The sequence below is a fragment of the Dama dama genome, chromosome 5 (assembly GCF_033118175.1).
Source record: "Dama dama isolate Ldn47 chromosome 5, ASM3311817v1, whole genome shotgun sequence".
Lineage (NCBI taxonomy): Eukaryota > Metazoa > Chordata > Mammalia > Artiodactyla > Cervidae > Dama > Dama dama.
This window is the reverse complement of record NC_083685.1, coordinates 4,858,313-4,873,267: the sequence shown is the minus strand read 5'-3', so window position 1 is coordinate 4,873,267 and position 14,955 is coordinate 4,858,313. Positions and strand designations below refer to the sequence as shown.

The 14,955-nt window shown below is 51.3% G+C and overlaps 1 protein-coding gene across 8 annotated transcripts in view; it reads left to right on the top strand.

The window, feature by feature from the left end:
- The first annotated feature begins 14,019 nt into the window (after positions 1-14,019).
- EMID1 (EMI domain containing 1) overlaps positions 14,020-14,955 on the top strand; it is a 38,657-nt gene continuing 37,721 nt past the window's right edge. For all 8 annotated transcript variants that reach the window (XR_009692791.1, XR_009692792.1, XM_061141599.1 and 5 more), the window contains exon 1: positions 14,020-14,177. Coding sequence is in view for 6 of the 8 variants with exons in the window: in XM_061141599.1 (XP_060997582.1) it covers positions 14,077-14,177 (101 nt within the window). In the remaining 2 variants the exon portion in view is untranslated. The remainder of the gene's footprint in view (positions 14,178-14,955) is intronic.

Genomic DNA, 14,955 nt, shown 5'->3' with positions numbered 1-14,955 from the left:
GCGACCCTATGGACCTCAGCCCACCAGGCTCCTCTGTCCGTGGGATTCTCCAGGCAAGAATACTGGAGTGGGTTGCCATGCCCTCCTCCAGGGGATCTTCCTGACTCAGGAATCAAACCCGCATCACCTGCATTGCAGGCATATTCTTTACCACTGAACCACTGGTGAAGCCCAACTTGAGCATCTTCAAAGACTCTCTTTCTAGATAACGTCACATACCAAGGGTTAGGACTTACTTCAGCGTGTTTTAGAGGGATACCATCTAACCCACGACAGCTCTGCCCGACGACAGTTACTGCCTTCAGCCTCCCTGAGGCCAGCGGGGAAGGTTCTGAGGGTCGGGGATGTTTGCAAAGTGAAAGGACATTTTGCATACTCTTTAAGATTTTATGAATTTATAACTGTCGTCGTCCCATACTGAATGCTGTCTGTGTGCCAGGCACCCTCTAAGAATGACCATCACCCATTTCGCAGCCCTCAGTGGAAGGAGTGAGACTTCTTACTCCATCACAGCTGGAGTAAAAGGCAATGCCTGGGAATTTGGACAGGAGAGGAGGTGTGTGGGGAAGGTTTTTTCTACCTCCTAAATATCTCCTTCCCAGGTAGGGCTAGTGGTAAAGAACCCACATGCCAATATAGGAGAGTATGAGATGGGGGTTTGGTCCCTGGGTTGGGAAGATCCCCTGGAGGAAGGCATGGCAACCCACTCCAGTATTCTTGCCTGGAGAATCCCATGGACAGAGGAGTCTGGAGGGCTACAGTCCATGGGGTCTCAAAGAATCAGACATGACTGAAGTGATTTAGCACGCAAAAATCTCCAGATCTGGTGACTTCTCTCCATCCGCACGTGCCCTCCTATACAAGTGTCCTGGGGCTGACGTAACAAATGAGCACAAATTTGGCTTAAAGCTGCAGAAGTGTATCCTGTCACACTTCTGGACGAGGAAGTCAGGATGTCAGCAGGGCTCCCTCTGAAGCGTCTAGAGGGGGGTCCTCCCCTGCCTCAGGCAGCTTCCAGTGGCTCCAGCAGTTCCTTGGCTGGTGACTGCATCCCTCTTGAAGCTCTGCCTCTGTCTTCACAGGGCCTTCTTTCTGTCTCTCCTCCAGTGTCCTTTATCAGGACATTTGTCCTTGGACTTAGGGCCCATCTGGGTAATCCAAGATGATCTCATCTCAAAGTCATTAATTTAGTTACATCTGCAGAAGACTTCCCTGGGGGGCCGAGAGGTTAAGAATCTTCCCACCAATGCAGACACGGGTTCAATCCCTGGTCCAGGAAGATTCCACAAGCTTCAGGGCAACTAAGCCCGTGAGCCACAACTACTGAGCCTGTGCTCGGGAGCCCTCGAGTTGCAACTATGGAGCCCATGTGCTGCAACTACTGAAGCCCATGAGTCTAGAGCCTGTGCTTCACAAGAGAAGCCCCCGCCCCGAGAAGCCTGCGCGCCGTGTCGAAGAGTAGCCCCTGCTCATCACAACTAGAGGAAGCCTGTGCAACCAAGAATAAACAATTAGTTTTGAAAATAATTTATATTTTAAATTACAAACGTGATACATGAGAGACCACCAAGCCAACTAGTTAGAAACAAGAAAATACAGGCACACCCATAATCCCCACAAAGATATCTGGTGTCCAACCCTTCAAACATCCCTTTGCTCTTTTTACTTATATGGATCCTGAACGGGTGGCCATGTACGTGGAAACTGTGACAACTCCTGGCCTTTGCATTCAGCTTCCTCTGATCTCCTGTGTGACTATCAATAAAGAACAATTCAGCACAGATTAGAAATGAAACCAGCTTTGACTTCAAAGGACAAGCGATCAAGAGTTTAGTTAAGAAAGAAGGAGGATTTTCAGCTGTCTGGAGGTGGGGAAAAGATTTTCAATGGGACTGGAAGTTTTCTTTCTTTGGCAAAAAAGAAAAATAAAAATAAAAGCACTAAAAAGAAGGAAAGTCCAAACCCCAAACAAAGATCTGGGGAATCACTACATCAAGGTGGATGGATTACAAATGATTTATTTTCTTTTAAAAAAAAACTTTAATGATATTTTATCATAATGTTTTACCACTAAAAAGAGTCTAAGAAGGCTTTGATGGATTACTGATGAAAAAGAATGATTTCACAAAACCCAGCAATTCTTAAGGAGAGTGCAGCCAAAAAGGCCTTTTCTGTTCTTCTATAGTATCTTCCAAGAACAGGCTCACCGAGAGAGACCAAGTGAGCCGATAGCCACAGACCTGAGGGAAGCTGTGAGCATCTCAACTCCGGGAATGAGAGTTGCCTGTGAGCACTTAGGAAGAAGCAGGCAAGAAAAGCCATTCGAGGTGTCTCTCTTTAAAAGGACTGTGGTGAGAGACTTCCCTGGGGATCCAGTAGTCAAGACTCCACGATTCTGCTACATGGGGCACAGGTTCCATCCCTGGTCAGGGAACTAAGATCCCACATGCCTAAAGGCACAACGGAAAACAGAAACGACTGTGGGGAAAAAATGGAAATTCTTAACTGTCCAGTAAGAAAGGGTGAACCTTCATGCTTTCTTTCTTTTTTTTTTTTTTTTTAATACTTTGCTGCAAACGTTTTCCCAAACTATATGTTCTTTATTACAAAAATTATTTGTATAAGCATCCCTTCTTAAACAGTAATTAGTAATCCTAATATTTACATTCAAGTGTTTTGCAAATTCCCACTTAGTCTAAAAAAGTAGCATTAAATTTAGAAACACATACTCAGAGGCACATAGTCTAGAGGGCTGTGGACACAGAAGCCCCTGTTTTCTCTTCCTTCATCCAGGGCAGGCATTGCTAAGTGATCACAGCACTCTTTTCCGTCAGTCTAGCGACTGCTTCTGTATTCCTGTCTGTTCTCAAAAGGCAACTTCTTGGAGAGGATCAGAGGCACCAAAAAAACCCCCAGAAAAACCTCACTTCACTGCAGGTGCAAACCCAAGACGCCACCTAGTGGCGGAGCTTCCTAATTGCAGGCAGAGTACAACTGAAACTAGTTGGTTCCCTGGGCCAGCAAAAAAAGCCAGCCACGATGATAGTAATTAAACCATTCAGTCTAGTCTTGAGTAAATACGTAGAGAAAAATTTTGAATTTCAACAGGGATTTTCCTTGCTTTAGCCGGAGAGATTGGCCAATAGAAGCATGTCACCACGAGGGACCTTTAGAAAACCCGATTCTGCCCCAATATTCTCTTTGCCGAAGACTGGCTCTTCCATCTGTCACGTTTCCCCGGATTCCCAGATGTCTCATTCTGCAAACTACACACCCCATGCCTCAGATTCACGTGGGTACTTTTTCCTGAGCAGAATGTAGCAGCCCTGAACAAGGAGCTCCTCTTTTGAATCTGAGTGCTCCTCTTAAGCTTATGGCTCAGTAGTAAAGAGCCCATTTGCCTGTGCCGGCGACATAAGAGACGGGGGCTGGATCCCTGGGTTGGCAAGATCCCCTGGAGAAGGAAATCCACTCCAGTATTCTTGCCTGGGAAATCCCAGGGACAGAGGATCCCGGTAGGTCGCAAAGAGGCATACACAACTGAAGCGACTTAGCTTGCACGGTTAAGCAGCCTACCCTGAAACAAGTGCTGCTATCCCCATTTTCCAGGCAAACACACTGAGGCTCAGAGAGGGCAAGCAGCTTGGCCAGGGCCACACAGTGAGGAAGATACAGGCAAGATTGAAACATCGTCCTCCTGGCCAAGCTGGGGCTACAGAGTTAGCCCCCTCCCGACATCAGGCTGGAATCCAGGCAGGTCCGCTCTGCTCCTGGGAACGTCCCACCATGGCAGGACACAAGCAGCCCAGATGGGCCAACGGGCCCCTGTTGGAAGGAGCTGGGCATAGTGCAGGGTCCTGGGGTCAAGTCTGGGCCTGGACTGTCCTGACCACTTGCTCCAGGGCTCCAAAGCTAGACGCTGAGTGGCATTCTGCTGTCACTAGCTGTGCAGCTTATCAGCCTCCTGGCCTCCCTTTCCTGGGCAGAATACCTCTGCATGGCAGCTATGATAATGCATGCCGTCTGCAGGCACACAGATAAAAGCTCGGGGCTGACTCAGGGGGGGCAGGTCCTTGCTGCCCCCACCGTCTGCCCGTCCCTGGCCCCTCGCCACCGTCCTGTCCTCCCACAGTCTCTCTGCTCCCCCCACGTCTCTGTCTGCCGCGTGGCAGCCCCCACTCTGTCCACATCAGGCCTGAGCTCCTTCGTGCGGATGCCCGGGCTCAGTCTCTGTCTCTGCGTTTATCTGTCTCTAACATTCGCTCCCGCTCAGCCCGCTCTTCTCTGTCTCTGGCTTCCCTCCCCCTGTCTCCCTCTTCCTCCCTCCCTGGGATCAGGGAAGAACACAGCCCACTTCAGTTCTCATGGCTCAGTGCGGACATGGGGGCCACCCCGGCTCTCTGCCAGGACTTCCCTCTGGCCAGGGAGCACCTCCCCGTCACCTCCCCGAACAGCCTCCACTCAGGTGCATCATGAGTTACTGGAAGCCCCAGGCCAGGCCTGGTGAGGACAGGGGCTCGGGGTCCTTCCCGGGAGGGCAGGGAGGGGCCGCCTCCCAGGGTCCAGCTGGTTCAGAGGCACAGCTCCCAGTCCAGCCCCGGCCCCTGTGGAGCCTCAGCCTGCCCAGAGGTGGAGGTCTGTCTTGAAACCTCGCCCCGGCACTCAGGGGCCCTTGCAGGCTGCTGGCACCCCTCCCCAGCTTCTGGGCTGGGATTTTAAGAGCTGCTAATTCATATGTGCAAACACACACACACACACACACACACACACACATGTACTTAATTCTTAGGGCAAAGGGTGACTATAGTATGTATACTTTCTGGTATTTTTTTTTTTTTTTTTGAACCATGCAAAAGGATTCACAGTGAAAACTAATACCCTCAGTCCCTCATTCCATCTTCCCAAAGGCAGCCAGTTAGCAGTTTCTGGTGATTTCTTCTAGAGAAAGTGAGTGTATAACCTGAGCACTTATGGGTGGGTATTTGTGCAGTTTCCCACACACGGCAGCATCCTTTACACAAAGCTGCCATTACTCTTTTCACTTAACTGATCTTAGAAGTTCCATTATCTTCCCCATCTTTATATACATAAATGTATATATAAGCCTCATCTTTAGGAATATGTATTGGTATATATAATTCCCATGCCACAAACCCATCCTTTTTTTTTTTTTTTTTTAAACCCATCCTTTAGTATGAACAGTTCAGTGGTTTCTAGTATATTCAGAGTTGTGCAATCATTGCCACTAATTTTAGAACATTTTCATCACCCTAAAAAGAAGCCCCAGACCCATTAGCAGTCACTCCCCAGTCCCAGTCCCCAGTCCCTGGCAATCACTAATCTACCTTTTTGTCTCTTGGGACTTGCCTGTTCATTTCATATAAATACAATATGTAGCCTTTGGCATCTGGCTTCTTTCACTCAGTATAATGTTGTCAAGGTTCCGGAGCGTGTATCCGTGCTGCAGTATGTATCCGTACTGTGTTCCTCTTGACGGCTGATATTCCACTATGTGGGAATGCCACATTTCACATACCCCATTGACGAGGCAGCATTCCACTGATGGGTGTACCTTGGTATACTAATCTGCAAAGGTATTTAGGTTGTTTCCAGTTTTTTGATACTACATATAGTGCTGCAGTTCATTTTCTTCTGTTCTTTGCAAATGTACATGCAAGAAATTGCCTCACTGTGGAATTACCAGGTCAAGGTAATACATATTTTATCTTTTATTACTTGTTACCAACTGTGCTCCAAAGAGGGAATATATGAAGTGACATTTTCCCCCACAGACTTGCCAAGGCATTTTATCAAAAATCTTAAGTCCTTAGCCATCAGTTTTGGAAGGTGCTATCTCACTGTGGTTTTCATCTCCAATTTTTCTCTTTTGAGTGAAGTTGAATGCCTTGTCATTCCGAGTTGTCTGTCCATAACTTCTGTCTGTTTCTCTATTGGTCATTGATGTTATTGATTTGTAAGAGCTCTTTATATATGGAGGAAATTAGTCATCTTTTTTTCTGGTAAGTTGCAAGTTTTTTCCACAGTTAATCATATTATTCTTTCTCTATGCAGAAAAATTTAAGTACCCAATGCATCCTTTATGACTTCTGGGGTATGTAGCTTTCCTAGTACTCTTAGGAAGATTACAGAAAGGGGCCAGCAACTATCTATGACCCATCATAGACCAGACAAATCAACAGGTGGCTCTTGCATAGAATTCTATGAGTGGGGAAGCCCAGTGGACACGAGACCCAGTGTTGGTGTGTGGGACACCTTCCTGGAGGCAGGGAGTCATGTCTGAGCTGAGACAGAAGGGGTGTGGGCATTGGCAGGCAGAAGGGATGCCAAGGGAAAGTCCCACAGTCCAGCCGGAGAGCACAGTGTCGTCTGGGGAAACAGAGACTCGCGTTGGTATCTCAGGGTCTGGGGCAGCGGGAAGGTGAGCAGGCCAGGCCACATTACATTCCTGCCTCAGAGCAGCAGAGACACTGCAGGTTCCCCCCATGGAAAGATGCCTCCACTCGCCTTAGGGAAGGTCCCGAAGGACCGGAAGGGTCAGCGAGGAGGCACATGCGAGGCCACATCCCATGGGCAGTGGAAAGGGGCAAGAACCGAGGAGCGGGCAGGTGGAGAAGATCCAGGCTTGGCCCCAGAGGGCTGGACAGGAGGGCAAGGCAGGGAGAGCCTGGAGTCCAGGTGCTCCAGGGCTGCACACACCCACATGCGGCCCGTCCATTGATGACGCCCCAGGCCAAGCCGCAGGCTAGAAATTCATCTCTTCTCAGGCCAGCAGCTCCATCTGCCTGATGGGGCTGCCCTGGCACAACTTAGACCAGCAACACAGGCAAACCAAAGCTCATTGGTCGGCCAGGGCCAGACCCGGGCAGCAGATGGGAGCAGGCCCGGCTCCGACTCTCAGGGCTACAGGGGTGCGGCTCTGAGTGAGGCAAAGCCTGTGGGTGCAGAGGATGGTGCTGAGCTGGCACCCTGGTCCCACCCCCTCTGCCCGGCCTCCACAGGAGCTGAGATCAACAACCTGGGATCCTTCTCCCCAGGAGCTCTTCTCTGCATCTGCCTCTTTGTCCGTCTCTCTGTCTTTCCAAATTCCTCTCTCTGTCTCTCACTGGCTCTTTCTCTTTCCCTCTCCTCTTCCTCCTCAGAGTGGAACCCGTCCATCCTGCGGGTGTCAGGTGGGCAGGGCCACATGCTGCTGGCCGGGCAGGCATCTCCTGGGGCTTGCGGGGCCGGCAGGCAGCTCTGGGGTCTCTGCTCTGAGTGGCTTCTCTCACCTGTCCTTCGCACTGGCCAGATCCAAATAACCTGCAGGGACTCGTGGCTGTCACTCCAGATACATCCAGCAGGGGATGGGGAGATGGACACTTTCCCCACACAGAAGGCCTTTTAACCTGGCATATCTTATTCCTAGACCCTTGGTCACCAAGTATCCCCCTCACTAGCAGACAAATTTCACTACCAGTGATTTAGAGTTTAAATGAGGAAGAATCCCTGTTAACTGTGCCCTGACACTTAACAACGTTCAACATATCAGTCATTAACACTCTAGTATAAATGAGCCAATAATTTTTTTTTTTTTTTTTTTTCCTATTCTACCCGCCCCCTCCCTTCCAGCTAGGGGGATGCTGCCTTAAGGAGACTTTACTAGTTTGTTTTTGCAAGAGGAGAGATGTGGAGAGAGAAGCAGAGCAAAGGGGCTCCCCAAAAAGGGAGGTAGGGCAGAAGCAGGGGGCAGAAAGGAAGGGATTTGGGGGGGAAAACTGGAGGCCATTTATTTGTCTAGTTCTTCACAGCCAACAAAGCACAGCCACAGGAAAGTCCCCAAGTCTTATATCCCTCCCTCCTCTGGCTTCCAGATAGGAACACTGAGGCCCGGAGAGAAAGGTCTCACTGTGGATCACGCAAACATCCAGGTCTTCTAACTCCAAACACAGGTGCCCTGCCGGCCACTCTGTCATCCTCCCTGCAGCCCCAAAGGTGCCAGCCTCTCCTGCTAGGATTTCCAAGGAGGGCAGGATGGCCCTTTTGGGCCCCTGATTTATGAGTTTCTGACAGCTTCCTTCCTCCTACCACTCCCTTCCAGCCCCAGTCCCAGCCCCACGAGGAGGGAAAGAACTGGGTGAGAAGGGCGGCTCCATGGAGCATAACTAACTTGGCTGGGCAGCTACAGGCCTCAGGTCCCCCAGCATCCCCGCCCCGGCCCAACGAGGGGCCGCAGCCCCGGGCCTCCAGATCAAAGGCACAGAACGCAGGCATTGTTCCCTAACCTGGAAGGCTGGCCCTCCGGCCCTGCCCTTTGTTAGGCAGAGGTTCTGAAGGCCTCTGGCACTCCCTGGGACCCTTGGGGCTGCTGCCACGGACTTGGGTACCCCCAGCCCTCTTGGGCTGCTCCTGCCCCTATATAATGGGCAGGATATGGGTGCAGATCACCAGGGGCACCTGGGCTTACTCGAGCTGGTGTGCGGACAGGGCTGATCTTATAGGCACCGCCAGCTGGGGAGGCTGCCCTTGGGACATAGGCGGAGAGGAGAGGCCCTTAGCACAGGCCCCAGGGGGAGATAACGGGAAGGAAGGCTGTGACCCAGGTTTGTTTGCTGTTAGGAGAACAGCATTTCCTGTTTGGACTAGGCTGCTGGATGTGTCAGTGAATCCACACCAGCAGGGCTATGTTTCCCAGACCCCGTGGCCTGCTTGGGGGTTGGGGGGTGGGTGGCGGCGGGCGGTGTCTGAGTTCATGTCCCCATGTGGCCCACACACTTGTGTGTGTCTGTGTGTGTGTGTGCGTGCTCCCTCTCACCTCCTCAGCTCCCGGCGGGAGTCTCAATCTGAGCTGATCTCTCTTTTTGCCCAGAGAAGCCCCCCATGCAGGGCTGGACCAGAGGGTGGCAGTGTGGCCTGGTGGGTAAGCACTCAGGCCGGCATCCATCACTCACCAGCCTTGAGCCCCGCACCTGGGGATAATCAGGCGGCCTCCCAGGTGTGGGAGAAGAGGGCAGGCGACAATGGAAGCAAAATGCTTAGCACAGCGCCTGGCGCACGGTCAGCGCTCAGGCCAGACCGGAAGTTGCTGTCATTACTGGCGGTTGTAGTGTAGTTTTGGCAGCGAGGACATCAGGCCCCCAGGGAGGAGGTCCCTCTCCTCCCCATCTCAGCAAACACTGAAACCTCAAATGACCGAACCTAGGTCCCCGCAGCATTTCCTGCCCTTCCTGCTCAGGAAGCAAAGAGGACCAGAAACTAGGCTGACATGTACCAGGAGGGTGTGCTCGAAAGGGCACTTCATACTGCGCCCCAGGACCGCTGCCCAGAGACCCAAGCTTTAAAAGCTGCCTGTCTTTTGTTTGTTTAATTGAAGCATAGTTGATTCACACTGTTGTGTTAGCTTCTGGCAGACAGCAAAGTGACTCAGTTATATATATGTATATTCAGTTTTTCATATTATTTTCTATTATAGGTTATTATAAGATATTGAGTATAGTTCCCCTTGTTATTCATCTATTTTATATAAGGTAGTGTGTATCTGTTAATCCCAAATACCTAATTTATCCTTCCCACACCTTTCCCCTTTGGTAACTGTAAGCCTGTTTTCTACCTCTGAGTCTATTTCTGTTTTGGAAATAAGTTCATTTGTATCACTTTTTAAGGTTCTACATATAAGTGGTATCATATGGCATTTGGCTCTCTCTCTCTGACTTACTTCACTTAGAATGATAATCTCTAGGCCCATCGACGTTGCTGCAAATGGCAATATATGTCATTCTTCTTATGGCTGAGTAATATTCCATCATACATACAGTGGGGTGTAATGGTATATATAGGTATATATACACACCACATCTTCTTTATCCATTCACCTGTTGAGGCACACTTAGGTTGCTTCCATGTCTTTAACGGCCTCACTTTGGGACTTCCCTAGCAGTCTGGTTGTTAGGAGTGTGCACTCTCAATGCAGGGGGCATGGATTCAACTCCTGGTTGGTGAACTAAGATCTGTACCACAAAGAGTAGAAATACAGTATAACTAGTAATATAAAAACACGACATCTCAGAAGGACATTTAAGGGCATGAAGAAATGCTCAGGCTATCTTAAAGACAAAGCAAAGCCTCTTACAGTGATCTACAAATATGTATGAACATGTAAAGAGGAAAAAAACGGCCTTGTTTTTTCAGGTAAGGAAATGAGGCTCAGAGAGGGGAGGTGACTTGGCCCAGGTCACACGTGCCAAGTGGTTGCTCACGGACATCTCGGCCGGGGGCACTGACCTGTAGTAACCACTGGACTGAGCTGCCACGGGCTCTAGCTTAGAGGTGTTTCTTTGGCTGCGCTGGGTCTTTCGTTGCTTTCTGTGGGCTCTCTCTCGTTGTGGCCCGGGCTTCTCATTGCGGTGGCTTCTCTGGTCAAGGAGCACGGGCTCTGGGCTCTCGGGCTTCAGGAGTTGCAGCACACAAGCTCAGCGGTTATGGCACATGAGCTCCAGAGCACCTGCTCTCGGTAGCTGTGGTGCACGGGCTTCGTTGCTCTGCAGCATGCGGAATCTTCCCAGACCAGGGATTGAACCGGTGTCCCCTGAATTGGCAGGCAGATTCTTATTCACTGGGCCACCAGGGAAATCTGGGTTTTTAAAAAAAATTGTAGTTATTTATTTGGCTGCACTGGGTCTTATTTGAAGCACACAAGATCTTCTAGCTGCAACGTGTCGACTCTTCAGTGGCAACATGTGGGATCTAGTTCCCCAACCAGGTGTCAGACCCAGGTCCCCTGCATTGGGGGCGTGAAGTCCCCACTGTTCCACCAGGGAAGTCCTCAGTTCAGTCTCTCAGTCGTGTCTGACTCTTTGCAACCCTATGAACTGCAACATAGGTTTCCCTGTCCGTCACCAACTCCCAGAGTTTACTCAAACTCATGTCCATCAAGTCAGTGATGCCATCCAACCATCTCATTCCCTGTCGTCCCCCTCTCCTCCTGCCTTCAATCTTTCCCAGCATCAGGATCTTTTCCAAAGAGTCAGTTCTTCCCATCAGGTGGCCAAAGTATTGGAGTTTCAGCTTCAGCATCTGTCCTTCCAATGAATATTCAGGACTGATTTCCTTTAGGATTGACTGGCTGGGTCTCCTTGCAGCCCAAGGGATTCTCAAGAGTCTTCTCCAACACCACAGTTCAAAAGCATCAATCCTTCGGTGCTCAGCTTTCTTTATGGTCCAACTCACACATCCATACATGACTCCTGGAAAAACCACAGCTTTGACTAGATGGACCTTTGTTGGCAAAGTAATGTCTCTGCATTTTAATATGCTGTCTATGTTGGTCATAGCTTTTCTTCCAAGGAGCAAGCGTCTTTTAATTTCATGGCTGCAGTCACCATCTGCAGTGATTTTGGAGCCCCAAAAAAGAAAGTCAGCCACTGTTTCCACTGTTTCCCCATCTATTCGCCATGAAATGATGGGACCAGATGTCACGATCTTAGTTTTCTGAATGTTGAGTTTTAAGTCATAGCTACAGTTTCAAATAAATACCCTGGACCAAGGGACCCCAGCCTCTGATGTCACAATGTTGATAACAGCTTTTCCTTGGAGTATCCACTGCTGGAGAAATTCCACAGTGGCTCAGAGCTCCCACAAGTTTGGTAATAAAGGAACATGTACGCAGTCCATCTGGGTTTCCCTGGTAGCCCAGTGGTAAAGAACTCATCTGCCAATGCAGAAGACTTGAGTTTGATCCCTGGGTTGGGAAGATCTCCTGGAGTTGTTTTTTTTTGTTGTTCAGCTGTATCCAACTCTTTGTGACCCCACGGACTGCATCACGCCAGGTTTCCCTGTCATTCACTATCTCCTGGAGGAGATGTTCATTGAGTCGATGATGCCATCCAACCATCTCACCCTCTGTCGTCCCCTTCTCCTCCTGCCTTCAGTCTCTCCCAGCATCGGGGTCTTTTCCAGTGAGTCAGTTCTTTGCATCGGGTGGCCAAAGTATTGGATCTTCAGTTTCAGCATCAGTCCTTCCAGTGAATATTCAGGATTGATTTCCTTTAGGATTGACTGGTTTGATCTCCTTGCTGTCCAAGGGACTCTCAAGAGTCTTCTCCAGCACCGTAGTTTGAAAGCATCAATTCTTTGGTGCTCAGCCTTCTTTTTGGTCCAACTCTCACATCTGTACATGGCTAGTGGAAAAACCGTAGCTTTAAGTGTATGGACCTTTTTCTCAAAGTGATGTCTATGCTTTTTAATGGGCTGTCTAGGTTTTTCATAGCTTTTCTTCCAAGGAGCAAGTCTTTTAATTTCATGGCTGCAGTCATGAAAGTGATGGCACTGGATCCCATGATCTTAATTTTTCAATGTTGAGTTTTAAGCCAGGTTTTTTTTCACTCTCCTCTTTTACCTTCATCAAGAGGCTCTTTAGTTCCTCTTCACTTTCTGCCACTGGGGTGGTGTCTTCTACGTTGTCTGAGGTTATTGATATTTCTCCCTCTGGAGTAGGAAGTGGCAACCTGCTCCTAGAGAATTCCATGGACAGAGGAGCATGGCAGGCTGCAGCCCATGGGGTTGCCAAGATTCGGACATGACTGAGCGACTGAACCCATGCCGTTCACCAGGGAGCATCCCAGACACATTGCTAACAGGTGTGGAGCTGCCTCCTCACTCTGTGGTCCTCCCAGGTGCTTCCGAGGACAGAAGCCACTGCCCAGTACTTTCCCTTCCTAATGAGCTGCATGCCCTTCAAAGTGCTCTCTGGGGTGTTCGGTTTTTTTTTTTTTTTTTAAATATATATGTATTTATTTGGCTGTGCCAGATCTTCAATCTTTGTTGAGGCATGCAAGATCTTTAGTTGTGGCATGTGAACACTTAGTTGCAGCATGCGGGATCTAGTTCCTTGACCAGAGATTGAACCTGTCAGTCCCAGCAGAAGCGGGGAGGTCAGAGACTATTTTGGAGTTTGGGAAGGTTCTGGGTGTCCTCTGATGAGAGCTATGACCCCTCCCCATAAACACACACTCCCGTCACAGACACAGACATCACACACATGCACACAGACATCACACATTTCACACACCCCCATCATGCTTGCACACACATGTGTCATATACACATACCACCCTGGCATATACTTTGGAGGAATTCACAGCCCTGTGCCCAGAAGCCCATCCTTATACCCCAGATGAAGTAGCTCCACCCTAAGCCTGTCCTTCCAGTGTCACAGATGGGGAAACCCAGGCCCACACCAAATGCTGTCTGCACTCTTCCTTGATTGTGCTAAAGAGCTGACACCCCCTCTGAAGTCAGGAGGCCTGGATTTGACCACTGATGGAGTGCTTTAGGTAGATGACATCTCCTCTTGGCCTCAGTTTCTCCATCTGTAAAATAGCAATAAAAGTGGACACTGATTTTACGGGGTCAGCCCAGGTCTTCTCCCAGGGGGGATTACAAGTGCCTGGGCCTCCCTCTTTTTCTCTCTAAAATAGGGATAACTGTGCCCACCTCACCCACAGAGGTCTTAAGATTAAACGTGAAGCGCAGGTGAGGTGCCCCCGCACACAGCGGAGCGCACAGCTTCGGCAGCTTTTGTTGCATAGATGGACCGCTCCTCCTGCCTTGATGACTGGATCCCTCAAAAATATCCAGAGGGGATGCGGCCCCTGGCATCATTAGCCCAGGCTTGGTGGTTTGGGGTCCTGGCTGTGTCAGAGACCGTGGCCCGGCCTCAGTTTGCAACACGTGGTTGGGCACTTCGGAACTGGCACCCCGCCCCCAAAAGGGACACGCGGCGCAGGGCGCCAGGCTCAGGTGGGCACCTGGCGGGCTTCCTGGTGGGGGCGCCCGGCCCCCCGGGGCTCCTTCCGGGTTGGCAGCGGCGGCGCAAGGGGCGGGGGGCCGCGCGGAGGGGCCGGGCGAGGCCGGGAACGCGCGCCCCCGCCCCGCGCCCGCCTCCCGCCCGCCCTCCCGCCGCTGCGCTGGGAACCGGGATCAGCGCGTCCGGGGCGGCTGGCGGCGCGGCCGGCGGGCGAGCGGGCACGCCAGGCTGGGGGCGATTGCGAGGGGCCGCGCGCGGAGGGCTCCGGGCGCAGCATGGGCGGCCCGCGGGCCTGGGCGCTGCTCTGCCTCGGGCTCCTGCTCCCGGGAGGGAGCGCCGCGTGGAGCGTCGGGGGAGCTCCGTTCTCTGCGCGCAGGTAAGAGCTGCCCCCCACCCCCTTGGGGTTGGGGACCGGGACTCCGGGCACCCCCGCCCCCAACCTCCGTGCAAGCCCAGGATTGGGAAAAGGGACCCGGTATCCCACCTCATTGCCAGCCCCGGTGGGGGCAGGGACCCTGGGCCTCATTAGCTGGCAGGAGCTCCGGGCCGTGCGGGGGACCCCTGCTTCCGACAGCGTTCTCCAGCCCCCACCACTTCAACTCCGGACCCCAGGGGAGGGGGAAGGCGCACGACGGAGGAAACCCCAAGATTTCCCTGTCCCCTCCGTAGGGCCCCCACCCTGCACGTAGGAGAAGCCCATATCACCCTCTGGCTGACACTTGGGGGACCCTCCCCCCTCTACTCTGCTCCTGGCTTTTTTTAGTATCCCAGCTATTTATTTCCCTCGAAGGAAGAAGACTGGGGTGGAGTTTCACAGAGGAGGGTCAGTGTCGGCCCCCAGGGACCTAGCATTTTGGACTGAGTGCTGTGGGAGCGCTCTGTCTTCCTGCCCGTCACTCAAGAGCAGGAACATTCTATCTGGTGGTGTTTACGGAGCACCCCCTAGTACCAGCCAGGGGGCCCTTCACATGCAGTGTTCAAGGACTGAATGAGTTAGGGAACACTTGTCCCCATTTAGCAGATGAGCAAATCGAGGCCCCAGAGAATTGACAAAATCTTCTAGGCTCTCTGAGCATTGACAGAACTGGGATTCAAATCTGTGTCTTTCTGGCCTTGGTGACACTGTTTGAACCTGCCCAGGCCCTGGTCCTGAC